The 25144-nt window shown below is 38.7% G+C and overlaps 1 protein-coding gene across 7 annotated transcripts in view; it reads left to right on the forward strand.

Annotated features, from left to right (window-relative positions):
* The window catches only part of ACSL3 (acyl-CoA synthetase long chain family member 3), a 55635-nt gene that overhangs the window by 12056 nt on the left and 18435 nt on the right, over window positions 1-25144 (forward strand). For 5 of the 7 annotated variants that reach the window (XR_012624275.1, XR_012624274.1, XM_074833689.1 and 2 more), the window contains exons 2-6: window positions 5007-5110; window positions 8736-9153; window positions 15470-15647; window positions 22874-22983; window positions 24253-24391. Coding sequence is in view for 5 of the 7 variants with exons in the window: in XM_074833689.1 (XP_074689790.1) it covers window positions 8803-9153; window positions 15470-15647; window positions 22874-22983; window positions 24253-24391 (778 nt within the window). In the remaining 2 variants the exon portion in view is untranslated. Of the gene's footprint in view, window positions 1-5006; window positions 5111-5911; window positions 5986-8735; window positions 9154-10900; window positions 10944-15469; window positions 15648-22873; window positions 22984-24252; window positions 24392-25144 lie in introns of those variants that run through there. The other 2 variants (XM_074833691.1, XM_074833694.1) reach the window with 2 other exon arrangements.

A 25144-nucleotide genomic window follows, 5' to 3' on the forward strand; every position in this document is an offset into this window, starting at 1 on the left:
CCACTGATTTTTTTTTTTATCCCCCCCCCCGTGTAAATGGGCCTACTAAAAGGAAAAGAAAACGTTTTGCAAACTTTTCTAGATAATAAAACTGTTTCCTTTGTCTCAAGATTTAGTTAATATAGTAGAAAGTCTCTCCTTAGGGTAAAGGACTTGTTCGGTTCATGTAATTCCTACCATTATAGTATCTTGGTGTCTAACAAGCGCATGATATATTAATCCTAATAACATGTCTTCTGGCTGCCTCCTAAGGAAATAGGAGTATCATTTTACAAATGTAGCATTGAGATGTGAAGGACATACATTAAACCCCTTTGTATTTATAAGAATGTTGAATAGCTGACATCCAAAGTTCAAAGGTATTTATTTAGGCTGTGGCACTTGAAACCACCAAGGTGAGCTCCAAAAAAAGTAAGTAGTGAGATCATTAGTAGTGAGAGCAGAAGGTTAATCCTCCAGACCACAGCTCTTCTCTGATCCCACAGTGTACTGGTGACGACCAAGTCACGGCATTTTGCATATTGGTCTACGCTGATTTTGGTTCTCCTACAGCTGAGTAGAGGTTTGATTTACAGCATGGCTTCTTCCCTCTCCTCCTCCAGCTGTGTGTTCCCTCTTTTTGGTGGCACTGATGCCTGTCTATTCATGGGTACCCAGTTTGAGGTAGCAGAAGAATAACATCTTTTGTAGTGCTAATTTTCTGTTGATTTAGGTGCCTGCAGTGACTCACCCTAGGCTCAATAAGAACCGAAACTGATACAAAGGAAAATCCACCCTTCTGCCCTGAGAAGGGGAGGGTTTAAACTGGATCAGCAAGCTAATCTGACTCATTTCTAGCCATGCAGGCACTTGTGTGTTGGTACAATGGAGGGAAAGAGCTGGATTATGTTTTGGAGATGAACAGTCTTGTTTTTATTACCAGCCCAGTGCTAAATCTGCTTGAGCCAAACTGAAACCATACCCTCAGGCTGTACGCTTCATGAGCAACCTCAGCTGCCCCAGCGCTCTGTTAAACACTTACCTTGGAAAATGGTTTGTTCCAGGTCATGATGTGTCTTTCCTGATGGTCTCTGTGTGCCCTCGTGTATTTTGCAGAAACACACTCGTACGCTTGAGTTGCCATCAGGACTGGAGTTCAGTTGTGGATTTGCTTATGCTGAAGCCTCATGGGGGGTGAGTTGTGTGAGCAGGAGTGGGAGTGCTGAGGTGGCTCTGGCAATCCGCCTGCGTGGGTTTGTGATCCCCAGCAGAGTGACTGGAAGCATTTAAAGAGCCTGAATGTTCACCCAGGGTTGTGTGAGAGGTGGGTCACAGCTGGATGCTACAGGGCGATCTGAACAAGGTAGCTCAAAGTTACCCTAGATGTGCTTGCAGGCAGTAGTTATTCCCCTCACATCCAGAAAATCTGCATCCTTTTGAGAGAAAAGCCGTAATCAGTAGTAATTTTGATCTCTCACTATACCTCTTTCTGTGCAAGCTAATAGCAGTTCACAAATAGTATAGAGGGAAGGATGGCAAAGTACAGGGGGAGACAGATTATCTTTTGTTCAGGACTTGGAGTGAGAAATCAAGGACTGGAGGTGATGTGGCAATTAATTTCATTCTGGGTCTGCCTGCTTGAAAAATTTCCATGAAAACTTCCTGCTGAGTGTAGGTCAGACTGCTAGAGCCATGCAGTCTTGTTCTCCTAGATCTTTAGTAAGGGCTATTTAATAACTAACAAGCCCTGTGTGGTCAGGTAGAGTTGTTGAGGAAGGTACTGCTGCTAGCTTTGTTTGCAGTTGGGTGGTGGTCACTGAAGGCTTGGTGCACCAAGCATCTCTTTTTCCTCCCTGTTGCAAGCAGATGGCCTTTTGGATAGAAATGTGGATCTGTTCCCAACTTGACTCAATAGAGGTAGTCCATTTTGGAACAGGGTTTCAGGTCTGCCTGGTGAAGGGTTTTGTGGATGTTTGAGAGGTGTGTGGAAGGTCTCTCTTGCTCTAGAAGTGATGATGAGATGCAGGCAGAAATCTGGAGAAGGGTGACATGGGAGGGGTAGGGAGGTTGAAAGATAAGCAAGCAGGGGACAAGGACAGTATTTGCGATTATATGGAAACCACTGGGTCTGGGAGAGAAGAGACCACCAGGATGGCTTAGAGGGAGCTGGGCCCTGGGGAGTGACACAGGTCCTGCAAACACTCTCAGGGCAGTGGCCCTCTGGGGATGCGGGAGGCAGTGGGGAGGAGAGCCTTGCTGTGGAAAGCAGCAGGGAGTGAGTCAGGGAGCTGAGGTGGGTCCTTGTGCTTGCTCTGTTGTCACTTCAAATTTGGGAAAATGTGCTGAGCACCAACTCTTCTCTGGGGACCCAAGGCATCCATTTCCACCGTTCTCTAGGGCTTGTTGGGATTTCCATCCTCTGCTGTTTCAAGAAATGTGTGAAAACACTTATGCTGTAGCTGTGAGGAACATCTGTTTTCAGATATAACTATGTCTTAAATCCATATTGCAAAGCAGATCTTCTGCTTAGATGGTGTGCTGGTTTTGGCTGGGATCGAGTTTTCTTCACAGTAGCTATTATGGGGCTATGGTTTGGATTTGTGCTGGAGATAGTGTTTGTAACACAGGAATGTTTTAGCTATTGCTGAGCAGGGCTTACACCGAGTCAAGGCCTTTTCTGCCTCTCACCCTGCCCCGCCAGCGAGGAGGCTGCAGGTGCACAAGAAGCTGAGAGGGGGCACAGCCAGGACAGCCGAGCCCAGGGGTATCCCAGACCATGTGGCATCATGCTCAGCATGTAAAGCTGAGGGGAGGAGGAGAAAGGCGAGGATGTTTGGAGGAGGAAGGGGAGGATGTTTGGAGTGGTGGCATTTGTCTTCCCAAGTCACTGTTAGGTGTGATGGAGCCCTGCTGTCCTGGAGGTGGCTGAGCACCCGCCTGCCGATGGGGGGTGGGGAATGAATTCCTTGGTTTGCTTTGCTCGTGCACGCGGCTTTCGCTTTACATATTAAGCTGTCTTTATTTTAGCCCATGAGTTTTCTCACTTTTACTCTTCCAGTTCTCTCCCCTATCCTGCTGTGGGGGAAGTGAGTGAGCGGCTGTGTGGTGCTTAGTTGCCGGCTGGGGTTAAACCAGGACAGATGGGTGTACATGTAGGATGCCTTCCTCAGCACCATTTGTTACCTCAGGCTTTACCTCACTTCATAGTGAAGGGAACTTCCTTCTAAAGCATAGGCTGTTGCTTCTGTGTACGTTTAGCTTTCTTTTCTATTTTATATAGATGAGTGCGTGAGTATTGATAAATGAATAATAGTAATTTGGGTTTTTTTAGATCTCTTTGTAAAAGAAAAGCTCACTTGCTGAATGCTAGCAAAGAAATTTTTTCACTGGCAGCTCTAATAGTGAATTCCAGATGTAGGATTGCTTAGGGGGTTGTTAATGTTGCTTTTTAAGTCCAGATGTAAACTAGTAGAGGCTAATTTCCAATACAGGTAAAATTCTATATTATGGTCTTTGTTATATTGTCTTGAGTACTCAGATTGTGAGTTTTTATAATGAAGCTGTCAGGCAGTACATGAAGATACTCAGTTATTTTGTCCAGTAAAGCCTAACCCTGTAAATAACCTTTTTATCCTCTCTGTGAATGTTAACAAATCAGTCTTTTTGCAAGATTCACTGGTAAGAGAAATCTAATGTGTGTTCCTGCAACTATAAATTGTTGACAGTAATGGTTTTTTGTAAGGGTATCTTGGAATCTCCGAGTTTGAGTTTGGTTTTGTTTAATTAGTATGCATGAAATCATGGAAGTCAAGAAATGGGGCAGTGAGCACGCTAGGTACTTACCTCAAGCATTAAATAGTCAATCCACTGAAACTCTTTTCTGGAAAAGATTATCTGCATGCGAGCTGAATAGCTGTGTAAATAATAACGTTTGCTGATGGGTAATAGCTATGGAATGTTTACATTTGCAATGTATTTTAAATGGGCATTGCTTGCACAGGTTTTTAAGAAAGACTTCATTCTGCAAACAGCAATAAATAAAACCTTGACGTATAATAGAAGTCGATAAATTTAATGATTGCTGTTTTATGGAGTCTTTTTATAAAGTGTCCAGGAATATTTATTACTCAAACTGAAATGTATTCTCTGCATAGATAGATATACAAAGTTATGTACATTTTTTTCACCCCAAACAGTAGAACCAATGTTATACTGTGTTCTGCTTTCAACTGGAATAAAGTTAATTTTCTTCCTAGTAGCTGGTACAGTGCTGTGTTTTGGATTTAGGATGAGAATGTTGATAACACACTGAAGTTTTAGTTGTTGCTAAGCAGTGTTTATGCTAAGTCAAGGACTTTTCAGCTTCTCATACTGCCTGGCCAGGGGAGGCTGGGGTGCACAAGAAGCTGGGAGGGGACACAGCCAGGACGAGCCAAAGGGCTGTTCCATACCATACGGCATCATGCCCAGTACATAAACTGGGGGGAGCTGGCCAGGGGACACCACAGCTCGGGGATTGGCTGGGCATCCGTCAGCGGGTGGTGAGCAATTGCATTGTGCATCACTTGTTTTGTATATTCTGTTATTATTATTTTCCTTTCCTTTTCTGTCCTATTAAACTGTCTTTATCTCAACCCATGAGTTTTTTTATTCCAAGTTCTCTCCCCTATCCCACTTCGGGGTGGGGAGTGAGCGAGCGGCTGTGTGGTGCTTAATTGCCAGCTGGGGTTAAACCATGGCACACTGAAAGACACTGGGGAGTTAGGGAGGCAAGTAGCATGAGTTACTGAATTTAATGCTCTTCCAGGCACCTTGATTATACTGGACTTGAGTATGAACCATGAGTAACTATGTTGTGCGCTAACAGTTTGTTTTATTTTAACTTCGATGTAGTGGGCCTAGACTCTCCAAGGTGATATAGTGCAGTATTAGATGAGCAAAAGGTTTTATTTACTATAAAAGACAAGTGAAAGAATGGAGGATGTGTTTTATGATTGCTATATTTAATGGGGATTTTCCATTTTTAGATTTTGTGCAGTTGCCTGTGACAGCTCCTGTTGAGTAAACTGAGACGGGAACATCTCGTATCGGCTGTTGTACCTGTACCTGCCATGATGAGAAGTTGCATAAGGTTTCTTTTTCTTGTTAATTTATGCTTTTATTGTAGTGTAATTATTATAAGCAGTTCAATTAGTAAACATTCCTTTAAGGATTTTTTTTCTCATTTAACAAAAGTGTTGTTCTAAAACTAAAGGGTATAACAGTATTAGTATAAGTAGTATATCAGGCCAAATCACGGATTATGTATTAAGCAGGATCAGTCCTGAGAACTGCCGGTTTACTTTTCCAGACTCATGAATGAGCGTGTTGGTTGCTGCTTCTCTTTGCTGTTGAAAAAAGTGTGTAAGTTTTAACTTGTGGTCTTACTCTTTCCCGTTTGGTGACTACTTTGTGAAATGGAATTACATATAAGCTGAAGAGCTATTATGTGCGTGCAGAAACATTGGCTTGCACAGTTTTTCTATAATTTATATTCTTGCATATATTAGCAGCTCTTTCCTCCAGGATTTAACCTGCCAACCTTTCCTGCATCACTAGTCGTGGTTTGAACACTGATTTCTCAGAACCCCAGCAGGATTATGTGAAACCAGAATGGGTGCATGTTCTGTAAGAACCTGAGTGTTTACAGCTAATCTGCAGACTGAACCACTAAATTAAAATATTTTCATGTCATGTATTTTTATTTGTCCGTTTATTTGCATCATGTATTTGTATTTGTCAGTGATTAAGCAGGAGTTACTTAAGAACAGTATTGTAAAGGCAGTGGACTTTCTCGCAGTGTCATAGTTTAACTAGAAACTGCTTAGGATCCTGTTGTCTTCTGCTTTCCATTTCCAGCCCCAAAATGTGTTTATTTACCCTCTCTTTACAGTGAAAAGCAGTCTTATACTTCCAGAATTAACGATGTGACCACAAATTGTATTTTAATGAAATTGTAAAGCCCAGGTATAGTATTTCACTAAGTCTTTCAGAGGCCTTTTTTTTGTTTTGTACTTTTTTTTTAAGGTAGAATATTAAACAGCAAACAGTGCATCCCTTTCAAGCCTTTCAAATTTTATATAACATTGAAGATTTCCCTAAGACTTCTAATTTTCAAATCAGTTCTACAAATTGGTTATTAATTATGTATTTTCATGTTGAGTTTTTAAAATACCATACATTAAAGGTTCAAAACAGCAATTGTTATAGACAAAAATGCATGTGCAAACATTGTATCTTAATGAAAACAAACATTTTCTTTTACAATGTCATTAAAACTTTTTTTTTGGAGGTTAAATGACCTTTTATTTTTAAAAAACCCCAACAAACAAAAAAACCCCCCAAAAAGCGTACTGTCATGTTCAGCTGCATTGGCTTTGCTTGCAGTAAAACATAACTGTTGTACTGCTAGCACTCTAGCCTCAAGTTAGGGGAAAGTTTTGCTTCTATATTGTCATCAAAATGATTTTTTTATTGGATGCATAGTGATCCCTTTAGCTGACTTCAGTGTTCTTCTGCCAGCAATGGCAATGATAAATCTGTTGGATGAAGGCATTTTAAACTGCACCTCCTGTTTACCTGGAACTTTTCTCTCCACCAGCATAGCAAACCAATAAATGAAATGACTTGTTAAAATCATCTTACGGTCTTCAGTTATACAAGGAAAGAGGTGGAACCTTTACATTGCCACCAAGGAACTTCCTTTGTGTTGTGGCTCAGCTCTGTTTAGAACTGTCACCCTACAAAGATATTGGAACTTACCTTTCTAATGAGAATACTAGCATATACTTTTCTTGCTTGTTCAAAAAGGGACTGCACTTTTCCTGCTCCCAAGTACAGTGGTAATTATAATTAGTTACAAGCATAGATGCTCTGTAAATATCAAAGTCAGAAATCAGTTGCCAAGTTGTTAGACACTGGCACAGGAGCATTCTCTCTTGGTAAAGTTTGCTGTCTCCTAAGATTTTTAAAGAAAGAAAAATGGAGTCTTACTTGGCCTGAATATCTTTGATCTGAATATGAAAACATAATACGCTTCCATATTTTTTTTAGGTTTTTAAGTCCCTTTCTCCCTCTGCAGCTTGATTCAGTAAGTCCCTACTTTGAAGAGCTCCTGCGCTTTATTTGAATATGTGTCTGGGTGCTTTCCAGAGTAGACCCTGATGTTGCTTGGTTCCTTCAAACTGCCTGTAACGATGCACTATGCACCGTTAACAATGAGGTTGCAGCAGCTTGTTAGGGAAGAAGCTGATCTTTTTGCTTGGAGTTTTAAGAAATTGTACAGTTTAGAGAAAGATGGAATTAATCTCATCTGACAAATGAAGGATATTGGGTTGATCTGTTCCCAAAAGGATCTACAAATCTAAGATTCATGAAGCAAGGTTTCCTTCCATTACTACTGAAAGATCTTATATGATTTAAATGTTACTTTTTCAACTAAAATTTTTTTCGTTAGGGTTTTCAAAGAGTCAATGAACATAAGACATCAGCAAAGAATAATAGGGTATTGGCACTGTATCTTACGAATGAAAACTTAGTTTAGAAAGAATTATCAAAGTCATGCATCTTCTATACACATCATTATTAGTTGCTTGATTTATAGTATTGCTTTTAATACAGTTGTAGCAATGCATTTGAAAAGTTAACTGAGTGAAGTGTATTTATAGTTCATTTTGCTTTTATGTGCAAAACACTGATTTTTTGTAACTGGTAGCTTATTCACTGTTGCAGAAATTAATCTTCAGCCGTTATGAAAGTGTCCCTGTTTTCCATAACGATTTTAATTATTCTGTTGGATTTTTTTGATCTTTAAGATAGATGGCATAATTTCTTGTCTCCACAGTAGAAACCATTAAAAAGTTGCATCATTGTGTTCTTTAGATATGATAAATGATGTTTTAAAAAAAGTCAGAGTGAATATCTTGGCATCATTAGGGATCCTGGAAAAAGTTACACATCTCTTCATAGTGCCGTAGCTAGGATTTTGGGGATATTTCTAAGCCATTTTCCAATATTTACCAAATATTACTTATTGTCATATTTATTTCTATAAAGTGTGCCCACTGCATACTAGTACTGAGGCTGAAATCATAGGACTGATGGAAAGTCCTAGGAATAAAAGAGCCAGCAAAGTTCTGTTGCATACAGGGACTTGAGGGAGGAAGGTTAGTTTCTTTCTCTTACGTAGGTCTCCCAGTCTGTATAATGTTTGGAAAGCATTTCAACATACTTAGTGGTTGGGGTTTCCACATACAGAGCAGTGGCATTACTGAATTGTTAAGGCTCTCATGGAAGTTGATGATTTACAGTCAAAGGTCATGAAGACTACTAGTGAAGATGCACACATAGGTATTCTGATGTGGTTGGAGACAATGCTGTAAGTTGTATAATCACATAGCATTTTCAGATAAATATATGCCATTCACATGTCATTTAATTAAAAATCCAGGCCCTGAATTCCTCTAGGTTCTGTTTGTGTTGTGTAGTGTCCAAAGAAATAAAAATATTAGTAAGTACTGCAGTCTGTTAAATGGGAATAGATGAATTTTTCCTTGTGGATTGGTGTCTTGTTTCGTTTGTGTAAGAAGTTAAGACTTCTAGCCTAATTTCTGCATAAAAAGACCTATTGGGATATGGATTGTAATAATATGTCTGAAAATTACCCTCCTGCCAACAGCTATAGAGTTTACCACTAACCTTTTGTTTTCTCTTTTCAGATCTTTTTGGATCCCTAATTGATCCGTGTTGCCGAACTCTTCCTTGTAACCTTTGCAAGCAGCCAAAATGAAGTTGAAGCATAACATCAACCCTGTTCTTTTACACTTTATAAACTTTATAATCTTGGTGTACTCCTTTGTAACATACATTCCGTGGTACATATTTTCAGGATCAAGGCACGCTATAGCAAAAGCCAAGCAGGTTAAAGCTAAACCTGTGAATAACAAGCCTGGGGGTGCATACAGATCTGTTAACAGTCTGCATTGCTTAGCTTCAGTTTTATATCCTGGGTGTGATACACTCGACAAAGTTTTTAAATATGCTAAAACTAAATTTAAGGACAAAAAACTCTTGGGAACACGTGAAATCCTAAAAGAGGAAGATGAAATCCAGCCATCAGGAAAAGTTTTTAAAAAGGTAAGTCCTTTTTTGCAGTCTACCTTCAAGAATTTTTTCAAAGTGTGTTTACTCTCTTTTGCACACTTCTAGTCCAGTAAAGCAAATCAGGGGAAAAACTAAGTTTCTCTCCTTAAACATCATGAGAAGAGTTAACTTATCTAATTCCCAATCTTTCATTACTCGGTGTTTAAAACAAATCTAAACCTTTGTTTTGCATTCTGGAGTAGATACCCTTTTTTTGGTTTCAGTCAAAGAAAAAATGCAAATGTATTTTAGGTATTTGTTTTTAATATTCAGTTGATGATGTAACTGGCTTTAAAGTTTTCCTTTTGGGTGAACTAAAAAAAGTCTCCCTTTGTGTTATTCTGAACTATCATCAGATAAATGTAGAAGAATTACTAGATGCCTATACTCAGTTGTGTCTTTCCTGTAAACTTAATTGTAACTTAAAGATTTACTGTTTTGCCCTGTGAATTCAGGGCTTCAATGAAATTTCGTTTGGAAAAGGATTGCACAGACTTTAATCGGAGGAGTCTTCCCCCCCCCCCCCCCCCAATCTCCTTTAAGGTGAACTACTTCTCTGCTAATCTGTAATCATGGTGTATGGGGGAGATATAATTTCAGTATAAATCTCTGTTGTTTCAAGGGACTGCCTTTTTATAGTCTTTTGCATTCAGGCCTGTGTTGTCACTTGCAGCTTTGTATTTCTTCAGAGGCATTAAAAATGCAGTTTTGCCTGAAGAAGCAAGTCAGGATACCATTAACATGGATATGTGTTAAAGGTCTGCAGTTCTAATCCAGAAGTTGTTAACTACACACTATAAAGACAATTTTTAGTTCAGATTAGTTTTCCTGCAGAAGAAAAATGTATCTCTTCATATAGTAAAGGATTCCTTAAATATGGCTAGTTTTAATTCTGATATAGGAGTATAATGTTTAAAGTAGAATTTGGTTAATATCACAATACATGGTAAAATTTAGTTCTGTTAAAATCTTTATAGAAGCTTTAATTGTTAGTGAAACTTCCTGTGGAGTTCACTTTTCAGTATGAAGGAAATGCTGGGGGAAATGGGTACATATGATCTTTTTTGGTGCTGCCTCATTGTCCCATAAAGAAATGGAAAGTTAATGTTATACAAAGTGGACTTCCGAGCACAAATCAGAATTTTGGCTGCCCGTGATCTGTTTTTTTAAACACAATTAGTAATGTAGGGTGTAAGAATTTAGGAGTGTTAGCCTTTTCCGTTATGCAAGCAAAGTGTTCTGAATATTGGAAAGCTGAAGAATGTTGGTGTTGACCTACTTAAATTACTTGTTTCTAAGCATTTAGATTTAGGAATTACATAAATTAGGTAATTTTGTCTAAGCTTGACACAACAGTTCATTATGTTTGATTGCCATACTTGCCCTCGTGTTATTTTGGCCAAGTTGTGGCATTATCGCATAAGTCTACTTTTAATTTTTTTTTTCTATTAAGGAATACAGTGTTTCTTAATACCTTGTAACATGTTCTAGCAAGTGAGGAAAATCAGAAAATTTCACAAGATACCTTGTTGATTCTAAATGTCCGAGTTCTTTTCCTTTTTGTCTTTTATACCATGCATCTTTTTATTGCCTGGTTCCCCTTAGTAAAGGCAACTTGTTGAGGCTTATTTGGTGCAGCTTTTTGAAAAGGTTTATGACAATTTTAATTCTTAAATATAATGCATATAAATTCTATACTTATAGGAGTTGCAAAACTCGTTCATTATTTTTTCCCTTTCAGAAATTGAACACACTGGTGGGAATGATTGATGCATTTTTCTGAGGTCAGCTGCAAGTCGGGCAGATGTGAATGTAGATCATGGGTCTGTGTACGAGTTGCACTACCTATTAGAAGATGTCTGTGCAAATTGAAACGGGCTAGATTAGCCTAATTAATGATTCATTAATAGGATAAATGTATATCTCAGAGTAAAATATTAACCTTCTGATTCTTAGGAGAACTAAGTGTACTCACCCTTCTAGCTAAAATTATTTAAAGCTAGATATTTAACATCTTTAAGATCAGGTGCTACATTAATTTATTCCGAGAACAGTGATATCCCAGATAATCTGTAATTTCTTGAATATTTATGATATTATATTGTTCAAAAGATTTATTTATTCCTGTGTAGTTGCCAAAGTAGCAGAAATTCATGGATGTTAATAAAACAGAAAAACTTGCTTCTGCCCACTTTACATTTTATAATATTTCATATGTAGTTAGTTTTTCTGTTTCCTTCTGTAGTGTCTTTTAATACATGGATTGGAGAGCATACCTAATACTAATTTCATAAAATATGTATTTAATTCAGGATAAAATAATGTTGAAAATACTTTAGAGATTAAAATGTAATTAATTGGAAAAATTAATTAATTTAAGAAGAGTTTAAATTTACCTATGCCCAAAAGATGAGCTTTTTTCTGCTGGTTGATTATTTTATGTCATCTTAGTTACAGGTTATGTTGTCATGTGCTTGCTTTTATATATGTTGGTGTGTGGATTTTGCTTTGTGTGTGTGTTCTTTTGTTGGTTTGGGGGGGGAGTTGTTTGTTTGTTTTGTTCTAAGAAGGGTTTGTAACCAAAACCAGAATTTATGAAAACATAATAAATAAGACCTAGTGGGGAAAAGTAAACTGGATTTTGGTAGGGGAAAGTGATGCATCTAAAGCCTGTGAGACTTATGTGAAACAGAACATTGGCGAGCACTTGGGAATTCAAAATGTTATTCATTATTGCTGATACTGAAACTTACTGTGAAGTTGCAGGAAGGTTCTTGCCATGCCAAGTCATTGAGCGGGAAGAGTAGCTTATGATGTTGAAAAATCTAGGGTGCTATGTAAATAATATATTAGGGTGGGGTTTTTTCAGAGGTGTTCAGCTGCAATTCATGATTTCATGTGAAAGGTCAAAAATGGACATTTCAAATAACCTCCTTTGTATTACTTTTAATATACTTTCTACAAGAAAATATATTTAATTCATGATCGCTGGTTTCCAAATTGTAGTCAAGGTTCTTCAAGCCTTATAAGCTACTTTTAGGAAAACCATGAAAGGTAACTGAGGTCAGGTAGTTTAATGACTCTATGTGTGCCTGCAGCTTTTTTGGGAACATTTTGTGATACCTTCACATTGAAAATTTGAATGTGGCTTCCCTACAATCGAGAATAAAGAAATGATTACTGTGCAGCAAGTATTTAGTCTCTATACTTTGTTGGATTTCCAAATATTAATACAGTAAATATTTTTCAATGCATTAAGTAACTCAAATATTTTTAATAACTTGCAGTTTAAGTATGTTTAAAAGCTGTCGCACTAGAGGGCAGTATTTTTCTATTTAATGTGGTATTTTGAAGTGAACATTCAGAGGTGCTGTCTCTTCTGATTCAGTGTTTGGTTTTATGTGTCTGTTTAATCAGTTCTTGATAATCTTGACTTCTTGGGCCCTTCTCTTGCAAACTCTTGGACAGTTACTTTCTTTACGTGTGTAAGTAGTTATCTAGCAGAAATAAGTTCTGAAAGCTGTAAAACCTTTATGAATGTTTAAAAGATTGTGGCAGTTAACATCAGTCTTAACAGCTGTTTACAATAGAAACTGTACATTGGAAATTATTAGCGAAAGCTACTGAGGGAAGGGCCGGGAAGGGAGATGGACTTGGAGACATACTCAAACATAAGGAAGGATTAGAGAAACCATAACCTGCTCTGTGTCCTGCAAAAGAAGCATATAGAGAAATGCAGAAGAAAGGGACATACGGACAGAGGCAGTATATTAATGTGTCATAGGGAGGGAACAGAGAAGAAATGCTGGGCACGGGGAGGAAGGGAACACGGGAATTTAAATACATGGAAGGCAGCAGGAAGAGTAAGAGTCAAAACAGGTGCATTGAAAAAGGTCTTCTCATCTGTTTTCACACGTCAGCATTCTTCAGAGATACAACTATATTTCTATATGTAGAAAAATAGCTATAACTCACAGTGCTATACTTTCTGTGCGACTTCTAACCTTTTAAGAAAGAAAAGCACCGATAAGTCCTTCTTTCACTACTTTATATCACACTTGTTTAAGCAATGAGGAAAAATAATTTAAGTGAATAAAAAAAGGGGAAAAAAAGCAGAATCACAAGTGTTATTCAGAAAGGTCCATTTTTGACCCTTTAATGATTTCTTATTCTAACTTCAGTGAGTTATGTAGTGAATGTTGAAAATTACCAAAACCTGTCCATTTATGGATTGGCAAACTTACCAGAAACAGTAATGAGAATCTGCTTGTATTTCTTGACCTAATTATTTGAGAGCAGTATCCCTGAGGCCACACTAGGTAGAGTACAGTGGTGGAAAGGGTGTTGCGCAATTCACTGCTATAAATTGTTTTCAGCTGATGAGCTTGTCAGGAATTTCCAGATTTGCCAAAAATACTGCCTTTGGGGGAAAAATGTCCCCAATTGGAATAAAAATTCCAAATTACTGAAATTTGGATGGACAGGAAGAAGTACAATATTTTCTTTGGAAGCAGTAAAAGTTTTCCACACCAGAAATACCTTGATGTGTTGAAACCGAAAGGAACTCCCCGGCCCTTGTCCTTGGGGGGCTGTAGCTGTGCGCGCTGGCAGCGGTGCGAGTCCTCTGCCCCACCGTCCTGCAAATATGGTCAGGCAGCAGTTCTGCTGTGATTCTCTTGCCAGTTACAGCAGAGAAATTCAGTGTGATGTTTCTTCTCCAGTAAGTTTTTTGGCTCTGAAACAGCGTATTTGCCATTGAAGCTGAGTTGCTGTAAATAAAACAGGAAAACCTGTGCAGATATTTGTGTAAGAAATGTTTCTTTTCTTCTGGTGAAATTGCTAAGTATTGCTGTTGTTGGCGAGTATTGTTTTTTGTTTTTGTGAAATATTTTCCTAATAGACATTTGTGACATTTCCAAGCAGCTGCACATATTCCTGTCCTGAGTTAAGAAAGGTTTGTCCTGCTGAACAAGTAGGTTAGTGAGCAATATGCAGCAAGGCTGTAGTAGGTACAACTCAGTTACCCAATAGTAAACTTCAGCAGCTTGAAAAAGTGTTTTGATAAAAGAAATATTTAGATTTCATTTCCCTAGTAGAGGATGAGAGATTTTCAAATTCATTTTATTAGGGAGGTGGATGTTGAGATACAGACTCATTAGAAATGTCGTTACATGCCAAAAAGTTGTTAGATTTTACAGCCCACAAGTTTGAAATTTAAAGTTGATAAATGAAATGGGGGGGAGGAGGGAGAAATTTGCTTTTCAAGCTTTATTTTTAGTGTTTGCTTGCATTTATTACTAATGCCATGTAGTCAAAGGAAATATCTGAAATACTTGACTAAGAAAAATTATATTTTTCAAAATTGTCAAGGTGCTTGTATAAATAGATGGGTAAGGTATAATTTAGAGTCTGGGTTTTCAATATGAAACATCCTCATAGTACATCTGTATAAGAAAATATCTAGGATATCCTCAAAGAAGTATTCTATCACTCTGTGAGAAAATAGTATTGCAAGGTACAAGTGCACACACAGAAATCTATGGTAGATAGTGACCTGTAAACGTAAATCCGATTTTACTGGGCACCAGCTTTCCCATACGGAAGAAAAGTGAGATTGCTTAATGTTTTCCACATGACTTCTCAGTACTGTGATTTGCCAATAGTTTCCAGTCTAGTCTTCTGTTCACTTTTGTTTAACAGTAAAAAAGGGGCAAAAAGATTACTCCTCTTCCTCCTGACATTTGTTTTGGAACAAACAAAGGGAAAGGGATTTCACAATTTCTGACTGAGGACACATTGATATACTACTTTCTGGATTCTAGTTTCCCTTTTTTTTCCTTGTTTTTTTAAACTAAGAATGAATGCCTAAATATCATATTTGTGTAGGAGACTTGTAGCCCAAATATCCAAGAAAGCAAATACAAAGAATGTATTGTACTAGCTGGTGTTGTTACCCTTTACTTAGCATAAAATAAAACTTTGTAAAAACTAAAGGTATATGGGTCAGATAACCATGGCCTTTCAGAGGGCTTCTGAAGCTGTGAAATATGATGGGAATCATGTGCTCTTCTAATGTGAATGTAGAAACTGAGGTGATAACATGCACGGAGATATTGCAGTATTTGTGTTGGAACTTCCATAGTCCCTGTAGTTTTTGGCACGAATATTATTCATTATCTTGAGTAAACTGCTGTTATAATTCAAGCAAATATTACTTCAAACATCTGTGGTTTCTTCATGTGGATGAAGATATAGTATGGCATGTGTTAAGGATTTTCATTTTCTAAATTGAATTTATTATTCTTATTAGGTCATCCTTGGCAAATACACCTGGCTTTCATATGAAGATGTATACATTAAAGCTGTTAATTTTGGAAATGGCTTAGCAGTATTGGGTCAGCAACCAAAGACTAACATTGCTATCTTTTGTGAGACTAGAGCTGAGTGGATGATTGCAGCACAGGCCTGCTTTATGTGCAACTACCAGCGTAAGTATGCGCCTTTTCTAACATTTTTATGTCTTTTGATCTTGCAACACAGTCTGAAATAAACTTTTTTTCTTACTTCACTTTATATAAAGCTTTCTTAGTATATAGAACATAAAGTTACAAATAAAAAATACTGCATAAGGTAGAGTCTGTGCACTTTGTAGTGTTTTTCTTTATTGAATAGAGAAACCTGTATCTGTTTGCAGATGGAGTATGGTTTCAGTAAGTATAGCTTGCTCAGTGAATTTGAGAGGTTTATTTCCTTTTAATCTCAAATCAGTCCAGATTTCTAAAAACAAACAAACAAAAATCACACATTAATTCATTGACTTGGTTTCAGGAGTTGATGTCAAACCTTCATCTGTGCCTGTAAGTTTTGTTTTAACTCCATGTTTTGTCAGTTCTTCAATTTTGATTTTGGTTAGAGTTTATCGTATTTGTTATCTCTAAAAAGTGAAAAGGAGTAAGTCCTGACCTTATTTTGGAGACCTCTTTCTAATTAAAAAGTTGCTTAGTAACTCCTTTTCTAAACTGTAAGTCGTTCCTTAACTCAAACCTTAGGCTGAGCTGATACATTTTCCTTAATTCTCTCTGCCTCTTGACTTTCAATGGACTATGAGAATGTCATTTAATGCATCCTGATTTAACCTGGGTGCTGATTTGAGATTATGCTCAAGGGCAAGCTTGAGTCCAAGTTATTATTTCAGAAACCTCTCTATGTTTAGTTTTGGTGAGCTATTTAAAGTCAGTCTCTGTCTCATTCATAGTATCTGTTTTAATCATACACTAACTGAATCTTTAACCCTGGCAGTAGACTGAGGCTAGATTCTCTGCCCTGGGCGATACTCCTCATTTTCTCATGGAGTGATCATAAGAGAAGTGTCTTTTGGGCTCTGCTGTCTGATGACAGTCTTAGTCCTATTCTGTAATTTCTAGGTACTTATCCTTTAGTCTTCTGCTGTTTCATTGTGGAGACCACAAACTATGTTGGGGCAGAGCTGAGTCTGCTCAAGGAGGAGGAGGTGCTTTCTTGGCAGAATGTGTGTGCTGGGCAGTTGCAGGCTGTGTTGGAGGTGCCTTTGAGGAGTAGCAGAACAGGACAGACTGGCTGGAGGTGTCCTTGCACAGCTTCACTGTACAGGGTAGAGACAGATGCAAGGCCAAGTTTACTCCCCTTTCACTCAAACCATGTAGAGGGCTCTCTGGCACAGTGGGAAACCTGCTGTATACCCTAACCCAGTCTGAGCATAGGCACAAGGATAAGTGTAAGAGCTCTAGGCCTGAGAAACCTATTGAGTGCTGATCTCAACTCGGTATAGGAGTTGTTTGCAAATGTCTGTTTCATCATCACTTCATAATATGTCATTTGCCTAACTGTAAGCTCAGCCTGGCTGGGTTCTGTGATGCTCTCAGGCGGACGTTTCTCATTTTCCCACCAGGCACTCTAGAAGCTGCTTTTCCTCGCATGCTTTGGCCTCTTCTCTCCCATGCCAGATTTCATCTCCTTCGATAAGAGATGGGCTGTAAAAGCCAGATGTGCAGAAATTCCTGATTTGCTACCTACCTGCACTAAAGATATGTATCAGTTAGACTTTTTTCAGAATTTGGAAGCAAGCCTAACAAGCAAATTGTATCTTAAATGGTCCCTCTCTGCTCTAAGCACGAGTCTGTTTCAGTTTGAGAAGCCATATGTTCATGAGTATAAAGCAGTTTTCATTTAATTAAGTCTTTACTGCGGGTCTGAGTGGTTATTTTATGTATACCCTTATGCTGTATTGTTCCCTCAGTTTAAGGGTGGGGTTGGTTACAGGATGTATTGCCTTAGACCCTACCCTTTCAAAATCACCTTCCTTGCCTTGTATGATAACTGGGTCTGCGGACAAGGAGAAAGTGGATGTTGTATACTGTGACTCGAGCAAGGCCTTTAACATGATCTCCCATAGATCTGTACAGCCAAACTATTCAGATAAAGACTGGATAAGTAAATGGTAAGATGGATGGAAAATTCATTGGACATTGGCTGAAAGGATTGTAATCAGTAGCATGAAGTTAGTTGCCAGCCCTCAGGGATTGATACAGAGTCCAATACTGTTTAATGTCTTTATTGAAGGCCTGGATGATGGGACAGTGCAAACACAGGAGGTCATAGCCTGTAGCAAGTTGGGGGGAGCAGCCAGTACACTGGAGGGCAGAGCTGATGTACAGAGGGGCCTGTAAGCAGGAAAAGTTGGCTGGCAGGTACCTTGTGGAGTTCAATGAAGACAATTACAAATTCCTGTGCTGGAATATCTCATGCACCAGTGTAGGCTGGGGGGCAACTGGGTAGAGAGCAGCTTTGCAGAAAAGGACTTGAAGGTCCTGGTGAACAATGAGTCAACCATGGGTATGTGTAGTGTCTTCTTGCAGTGAAGGCCAACAGCATCCTGGGTGGTAGTGGCTTGAGTGTAACAGGCAGGTGCAGGGAAGTGATCCTTCCCCCTCCCCCTTTTGGACACTAGTGAGACCACATCTAGAGTACTGTGTCCAGTTTGTGGCTTCCCAGTAGGAAGAGAAAGACATTGACATACTGGAGCAAGTCCAGTGGAGGGCTGCCAAGATGCTGAAGGGGTTGGAGAACGTGACATATGAGGAGAGGCTGACAGAGCGGGGTCTGTTCAGCATTAAGATGAGTGAGTTGAGATCTTGTTGCTGTCTAAAACTGTCTAATGGGAGCGTACAGAGAAGATGAAGCCAGACTGCTCAAAGGTGTGTTTTGATAAGACTGGAGACAACAGGCACAAGTTGAAACATATGAAAAGTTGATGAGATATTAGGACAAACCTCTTCGTTGTGAGGGTGGTTAAATGCCAGAACAGGAGCCTGGAGTGATTGTGAAATTTTGATCCTTGGAGATACTTGAAACTGAACTGGCCCTGAGCACTCTGCTGTAATGAATCGTTTTGTGCCGGTGATCTTCCCAGGTACCTTCCAACCTAAATTCAGTGATATTTTTGGTCCTTTCTTCAGTGAGTGACTGCTGCTGACTTGCCTACCAGAGCAGAGATCTGCACAGGCTGTTCTCAGATGAGATGCCTGTGTTGCCTTTAAACTACATGTCTCGTAATATGCCATGTCAGTTCCCTTCTATCGCTTTTGAGATGTTAGATTCCCAGTGACTATCCTGAGAATAAAATGCAAAGGCTTGTATCACTTATTTTTTCTTTGGAAGTGAAGTACGCTTACAAATCCTAGGAAGATTTCATAATTTGAGGGAAAAAAAATTTATCTGAGATAGTGTATGGATGTCGTGTGCAGAATGGTATGCATGTGTTTTTAGTTTTGTTGGATTAATGTTTCAAATTCCCTTACTGAGACGTGCTTCGGCACACTGACGTGGTATTTAGCATCGAAGCTGTATGTCATCTTATGTGAACTTGGCTGACTTGTGTGTTAGCAGATGATGATATTATCATGCAGTATTCACAGTCGGTTTGCTGAATGAGTTATAAAATTCAGGTGATGTTGAAGAATGTGGCAAGACATTGCTGAGTGACTTGTAAACTGAAAAACACTAATGTAAGTTTCACAACAACTAACTGCTGTGGTAGTGTTGTGACATTCCTTCCGAATGTGAAATGTATTAAATCTGATGGTATGTGCCCAGAACTGCTGTCAAGAGAGCAGGTTCATCTGCTTCATACATAGTGTTGGAGAGAATGCCTTTTGTACTAAAGAATTAAAATGGAGAAAGCAATGTTTATGTTATGGAGTACTTGCACAAACAAGTAGTTTTATGATTAGAAATATTTACTTGATTGTAAATTTTACATTGTTTGAAGTTATCAAAGTCTTGTATTTGCAGGGGGTAGAGTGGGATTGCTAGTTTAAAAATGGAAAAAAAAAAAGCACTAACATGAAAACAGGTTTTCTTCCAAAGTATCTCCTCTTCATCTGTCTGAAGAGCTCTTCACCAGTGTGGGCAAATAAAACACCTGAGTGTATAACCAAATAATGAAATAAATAGGAAAGGCTATGTTTCATTTTTCAATCACGCCTTCCTGAAGCTTGAACAGAAGTGGTTTTGTCAGAATTGATTTGGCTGAAGCCTTTAAAGGTATATTTTGCTTTTTATTTTTGATGTATGAGGGATGCCGAAATTACTCAGTTTAACATTTTAGTTACATTGAAATAAATGGCAAACGTTCTATTTGTTTCTTTAGGGCAAGGCTTTGTTCTTGTATATTAGCTGGCAAGTTTAGTGGTGTTGAAATTTTTTGTTAGACTTCTAGAAGCAGTAGTTCAGATATCAAAGACTCACTTTTACTATTGCATGTGTAAAGATGAACACAAAAGATAATCCCTTCTCAGTATGTTTTCACGAGAACAAGGAGAGAAAAAAGTTACCTAAAGTTTCAGATTTGCCTGAAAAAGTTCTAGGTGCCAGTGTGGAGAAGTGAGAATTTCATAGATCAGAGTCATTGCTCAGGTTTTTTTCTCTCCATGGTATTAGTACACCATCATATAAATGGTATCTCTCTCGTTAGCTCTATCATATAGCTCTAAGTTGTCCTTGAGGGACTTATTTGTAGATGAGTAATTATAATCTCTGAAATAATCATTTATGTAGTTACTTTTCTTTCCAGGCGGTGTGTCGTTTTGGTTTTACTTGTTGGCTTGGGGAAACTGAATTTCTGCTAGATGTTTATATAACAGGGGTCACTGCAGTAAGTAGAGAGAGCTCGTGGGAACTAGTAGAGGCACTCTTCTGGACTTTGCTCCCACCAAATTAAAGAAAACACAGTGCATGTGCATTTGCCCTGCAATGGTTCTGAACTATGATGGACTGTTTTAACAAGGAAAAAATAAGTAGAGGTCAACTATTTACTTTCTTGTGTAAGAAGACTGCTTTTGAGTTCTTCCTTAGTATGCTACACTGGGTTAGTAACTGCCTGGATTTCAAATCTTAACATAAAACAGAGTTTGATTTTTATTTTATTTTTTATTTTGGCTGCAGTGAACATAGTATAGTTACAGCCATAATGTACAATGGGGTGTCTTGTTTTAATAATTGTTGTTTAAATATTCAGCTAAATGCAGACTAAAATACAAAAGAAATTCAGATACCTAATGTGACAAAACTTCCAGCACTGATGTAATTATTAATGATTGTATTGATTGACCTTACAGCTTTTTTGAGATATTCCTGTTTAGCATTCTGATTGGAAAATAGGAAATGATTATTTTTTGAGAGCAATACCTTTCTTCCTTTTTGAGCTGCCTTTTTCTTCCCCAATCTCTTCCTGTCTTTTCTCATGCAGTTCCCATTAAAATGGCAGGAAATTAAATATGATTTAAAAATTGTTAATATGAAATAATTGTGTTTTAACACTCTATTCCTAATGAGCTGTTGTTAAATACAGGAAATGGTGTTTCTAATAACTTCCTAAATATTTTCTTTCCTTGTTATTCTGTATTCTCATGATGTAAGTTCAATGTCTAATGATTGTGATGATTAAAACTTTTGTGGTGGGTTGATCCTGGCTGGACACCAGGTGCCCACCAAAGCTGCTCTGTCACTCCCCTCCTCAGCAGTACAGGGGAGAGAAAATATAACGAAAGGCTTATGGGTTGAGGTAAGGACAGGGACAGATCACTCACCAATTACTGTCACAGGCAAAACAGACCCGACTTGGGGAAATTAGTTTAATTTATTACCAATCAAATCAGAGTAGGATAGTTAGAAATAAAACTAAATCTTAAGACACCTTCCCCCCACCCCTCCCTTCTTCCCAGGCTTAACTTCACTCCTGACTTTCTCTACCTCCTCCCCACCAGTGGCGAAGGGGGACAGGGAATGGGGGTTGTGGTCAGCTCATCACATGCTGTTTCTGCTGCTCCTTCCTCCTCAGGGGGAGGACTCCTCACACCCTTCCCCTGTTCCAGTGTGGGGTCTCTCCCACCGGAGACAGTTCTCCAGGAATTTCTCCAATATGAGTCCTTCCCATGGGCTGCAGTCCTCCACGAACTGCTCCAGCGTGGGTCCCTCCCATGGGGTGCAGCCCTTCAGGCACAGACTGCTCCAGCGTGGGTCCCCCCCGGGGTCACCAGTCCTGCCAGCAAACCTGATCCAGCGTGGGCTCCTCTCTCCACGGGGCCACAGGTCCTGCCAGGAGCCTGCTCCAGCACAGGCTTCCCACAGGGTCACAGCCTCCTTCGGGCACCCACCTGCTCTGATGTGGGGTCCCCCCTGGGCTGCAGGTGGGTCTCTGCTCCCCCGTGGACCTCCCTGGGCGCAGGGCACAGCTGCCTCACCATGGGCTGCACCACAGGCTGCAGGGGAATCTCTGCTCCGGCGCCTGGAGCACCTCCTGCTCCTCCTGCTGCACTGACCTTGGGGTCTGCAGAGTTGTTTCTCACATATTCTGACTCCTCTCTCCTGGCTGCAATTGCTCAGTTGTTTTTTTTCTCTCCTTAAATACATTATCCCAGAGGCGCTACCACGGTGGCTGATGGGCTCGGCCTGGGCCAGCGGCGGGTCCGTCCTGGAGCCGGCTGGCATTGGCTCTGTGGGACATGGGGGAAGCTTCCAGCAGCTTCTCACAGAAGCCGCCCCTATAGTCCCCCCACTACCAAAACCTTGCCACGCAAGCCCAGTACACCTTTATTATGTTGTTTTAAATAGATGGGAGAATATGATAGTCACAGCTTTATTACAGAGTGTGAGAATTAATCTGCTGATGACATGTATTACAATGTTATAATAATTTCTTATTAGCAGTCAATTGTAAAAGGCTAGTAACAGAGCGTGTAAATTCTGAAAAGAGAGGTCATGTAAATGAAAGCTCTTTTCTTTCCTGTGTACAACAGGACTGTTAAACGGTGTATTAAACTAAGAATAGATGCCTACTTTTAAAATGGTAAAACCTATGAAGGTGTGAGAGTGGATCTAGAAGAGAATTACATAGGGTAATGTGGTTTTGGTGCTTCTAGTTAGACCTTGGAAAAAAGTAAACAGTCACATAGTGGTTCTTTATTCCTTCTGGGAGTAGCTGAAGATTATGCTGTATTTAAATCCATGTAATATGTATTTTTCAAAACATAAAACTATACCACCTTTATATTGGTTGACAAATACTTTTGCTGTGTTGCCTAACAGAACAGGTTAATCTCAGCCCTTTATTGTAAACTAAACTTGAAAGTGTAACAGAGATTCACCCCTTTTTTTTTTTCTCTATTTTGTGTTTCAGTTGTTACTCTGTATGCTACTCTGGGAGGCCCAGCAATAGTACATGGGCTAAATGAAACGGAGGTCACCACCATCATTACTAGTAAAGAATTGATGCAAACAAAATTGAAGGTCAGAAAACTTGTCTATCTCTTTCCAGTGTACCTGTTCATTGTTGTTAAAAAGCCTGGTTCCATTGTATGGAACAATGATTTATTGCCTTTCTGTAGGGCAGACATGTCTTTTTAGAATAAGATTTATGTATCTGTCTTAATGTACAGAAAAACCAATAGTTAGCCTTCAGTGGGATTAGGCTCCTCAATGACTCTGGAGAACAGGATGAGCAATTTGCCCTATTGAAGAGCTGCAGTGCTGCCTGGAACAACATCTTTACAAGAAACTGCTATGGTTTCTGAGTGGGTTTAGTACCTATAAATTTAACAGTTGAAGCAAATGGGAAGAACAGAGAAATGTATAAACTGTATATGAATAGCTAAACGTGATCATCCTCCTGATTTATTGTTGGATGTTTTCCCAGCAGAGAATGGCTCTTAAATCTACAGGTGGGTGCTCGATGAGTTAGAGTTGTTCTCCAGTGCGGGGGAAAGCTTATTAAACATTAGAACAGTCAAAAAACCTTTTTGACTTCTGACCCAGATTGGATACATAAGTGCAACAACTAATCTGCATGAGTTTCATCATCATGTGTTCTGGGGGAACTAGACCTTTCACATAAGGGATTGTTTCAATTAAAAACTGACTGTTGCTGAATTTTGAATGAGAATTTCCCAAACCTTTTTTTTCAGGTTACTGGGATGAGAGTATATATACAATGCACATTTATGTCAGCTTGCAGTAAGAGAATTTCTTCTGTTAGAGATGATAATTACTACTTCTTCCACTAGAATATTGATAAATGTTTTAGAACTCACATTTTTGCTTGAAATGCTTAACAAATAATTTTCTGTATTTTTGCTAGCTGTTGTTTATTTTAAATAGCATAGTAATAGTCAAGGAGCAACATAAGAATTACTGTGAGCTCAGCATCGCCAGTTTCTCTCAGTGTTCTATGAGAGTGGAAAGTCAATTATCTCTACAAATCATTGCAGTCTTATTTGTGGGCTTTTCTTGAAATAAGACCCAGATCAGTAAATGGTTAGAAAAGTTTTTGGACTTCTAAGTGGAAAGTTCAATCAGTCCTGCAGATCTACATGTGGAAAGTTTCAAGTTTTGCAGCTGTTTGAAGTAGACAAGTTTATCCTCTGATGTTTTAAAATCTCAGGTATTTTATGTCAATGCTTTTTTTAAATGAATACAATAGATGGGGTTTTATTGTTGGGCTTTTTGTTTGTTTCTCTTGTTGGAACAACCAGATTTCTGAACACTTGTTCATTTCCACAGGAAATTGTTTCTCAAGTTCCACTGCTGCGACATATTATTACAGTGGATGGCAAACCAACAACATGGTCAGAGTTTCCCAAGGGTGTCATTGTTCATACTATGGCTTCTGTGCAAGCTATGGGGGCCAAGGCAGATACTGGTAGGTTATCTCTTCTTTCTATTTGGATCATCTCATCTCATTTGTTGTCCTACTTTGACCCTGTTGAATAGGCTTGTGAAAATCGCAGATCTCAAGAAATTATGCAGTGATTAACCTTTTATCATCTGCTTTTTCTTTAAATAAAATCTGTGGGGTTTTTTGGTTTGGTTGTGGTATTTAAATAACCAGTTAAATCCGATAGAACTTAGTCACTTTTATTGCATTTCTGAAAGTATCAATCTAGTGTGTAAATTTCTTGAAATCTATTTCCAGTCTCTGTAACACTTTTAGAATTAAAATTCAGAATTTCAGAAGGTGTTTTAACTTTTATCATAACAAATTTTTATTCTTGGCTCTGAAAAGCTGCTAAACATAGTATCTTAAGATTTCATTATATTCAGTAGTCGCTTCCTTCTGTTCTCATTCTTTGTGTTTTCAGAATCTTTTAACCACTGAAGACATACATGAATGTTGGATTGGATTTTATTTTAGGAGTAGGGTGGGTGGTTAATCCATCTGCTGTTGATGTTTAGGGGAATGACAGGTTTGCTCCCCACATCGCGACCTCTCAATTTCTTTAAAAGGTGGTTTGACGGTTTTGATGTACCAGTCTTATGTACTATTAAAACTGTTTCAGACAACACAAACAAAAAAATAGGGCTATAATTCATTAGCTTCTTGAGATTTGTTAATCTATGTGCTATGTGAAAAGATGTCTAATCCTTTTGTCAGTCTTTTAAATATCACATGTAT

The sequence above is a fragment of the Strix aluco genome, chromosome 9, assembly GCF_031877795.1.
Source record: "Strix aluco isolate bStrAlu1 chromosome 9, bStrAlu1.hap1, whole genome shotgun sequence".
In the NCBI taxonomy this organism is placed as follows: domain Eukaryota; kingdom Metazoa; phylum Chordata; class Aves; order Strigiformes; family Strigidae; genus Strix; species Strix aluco.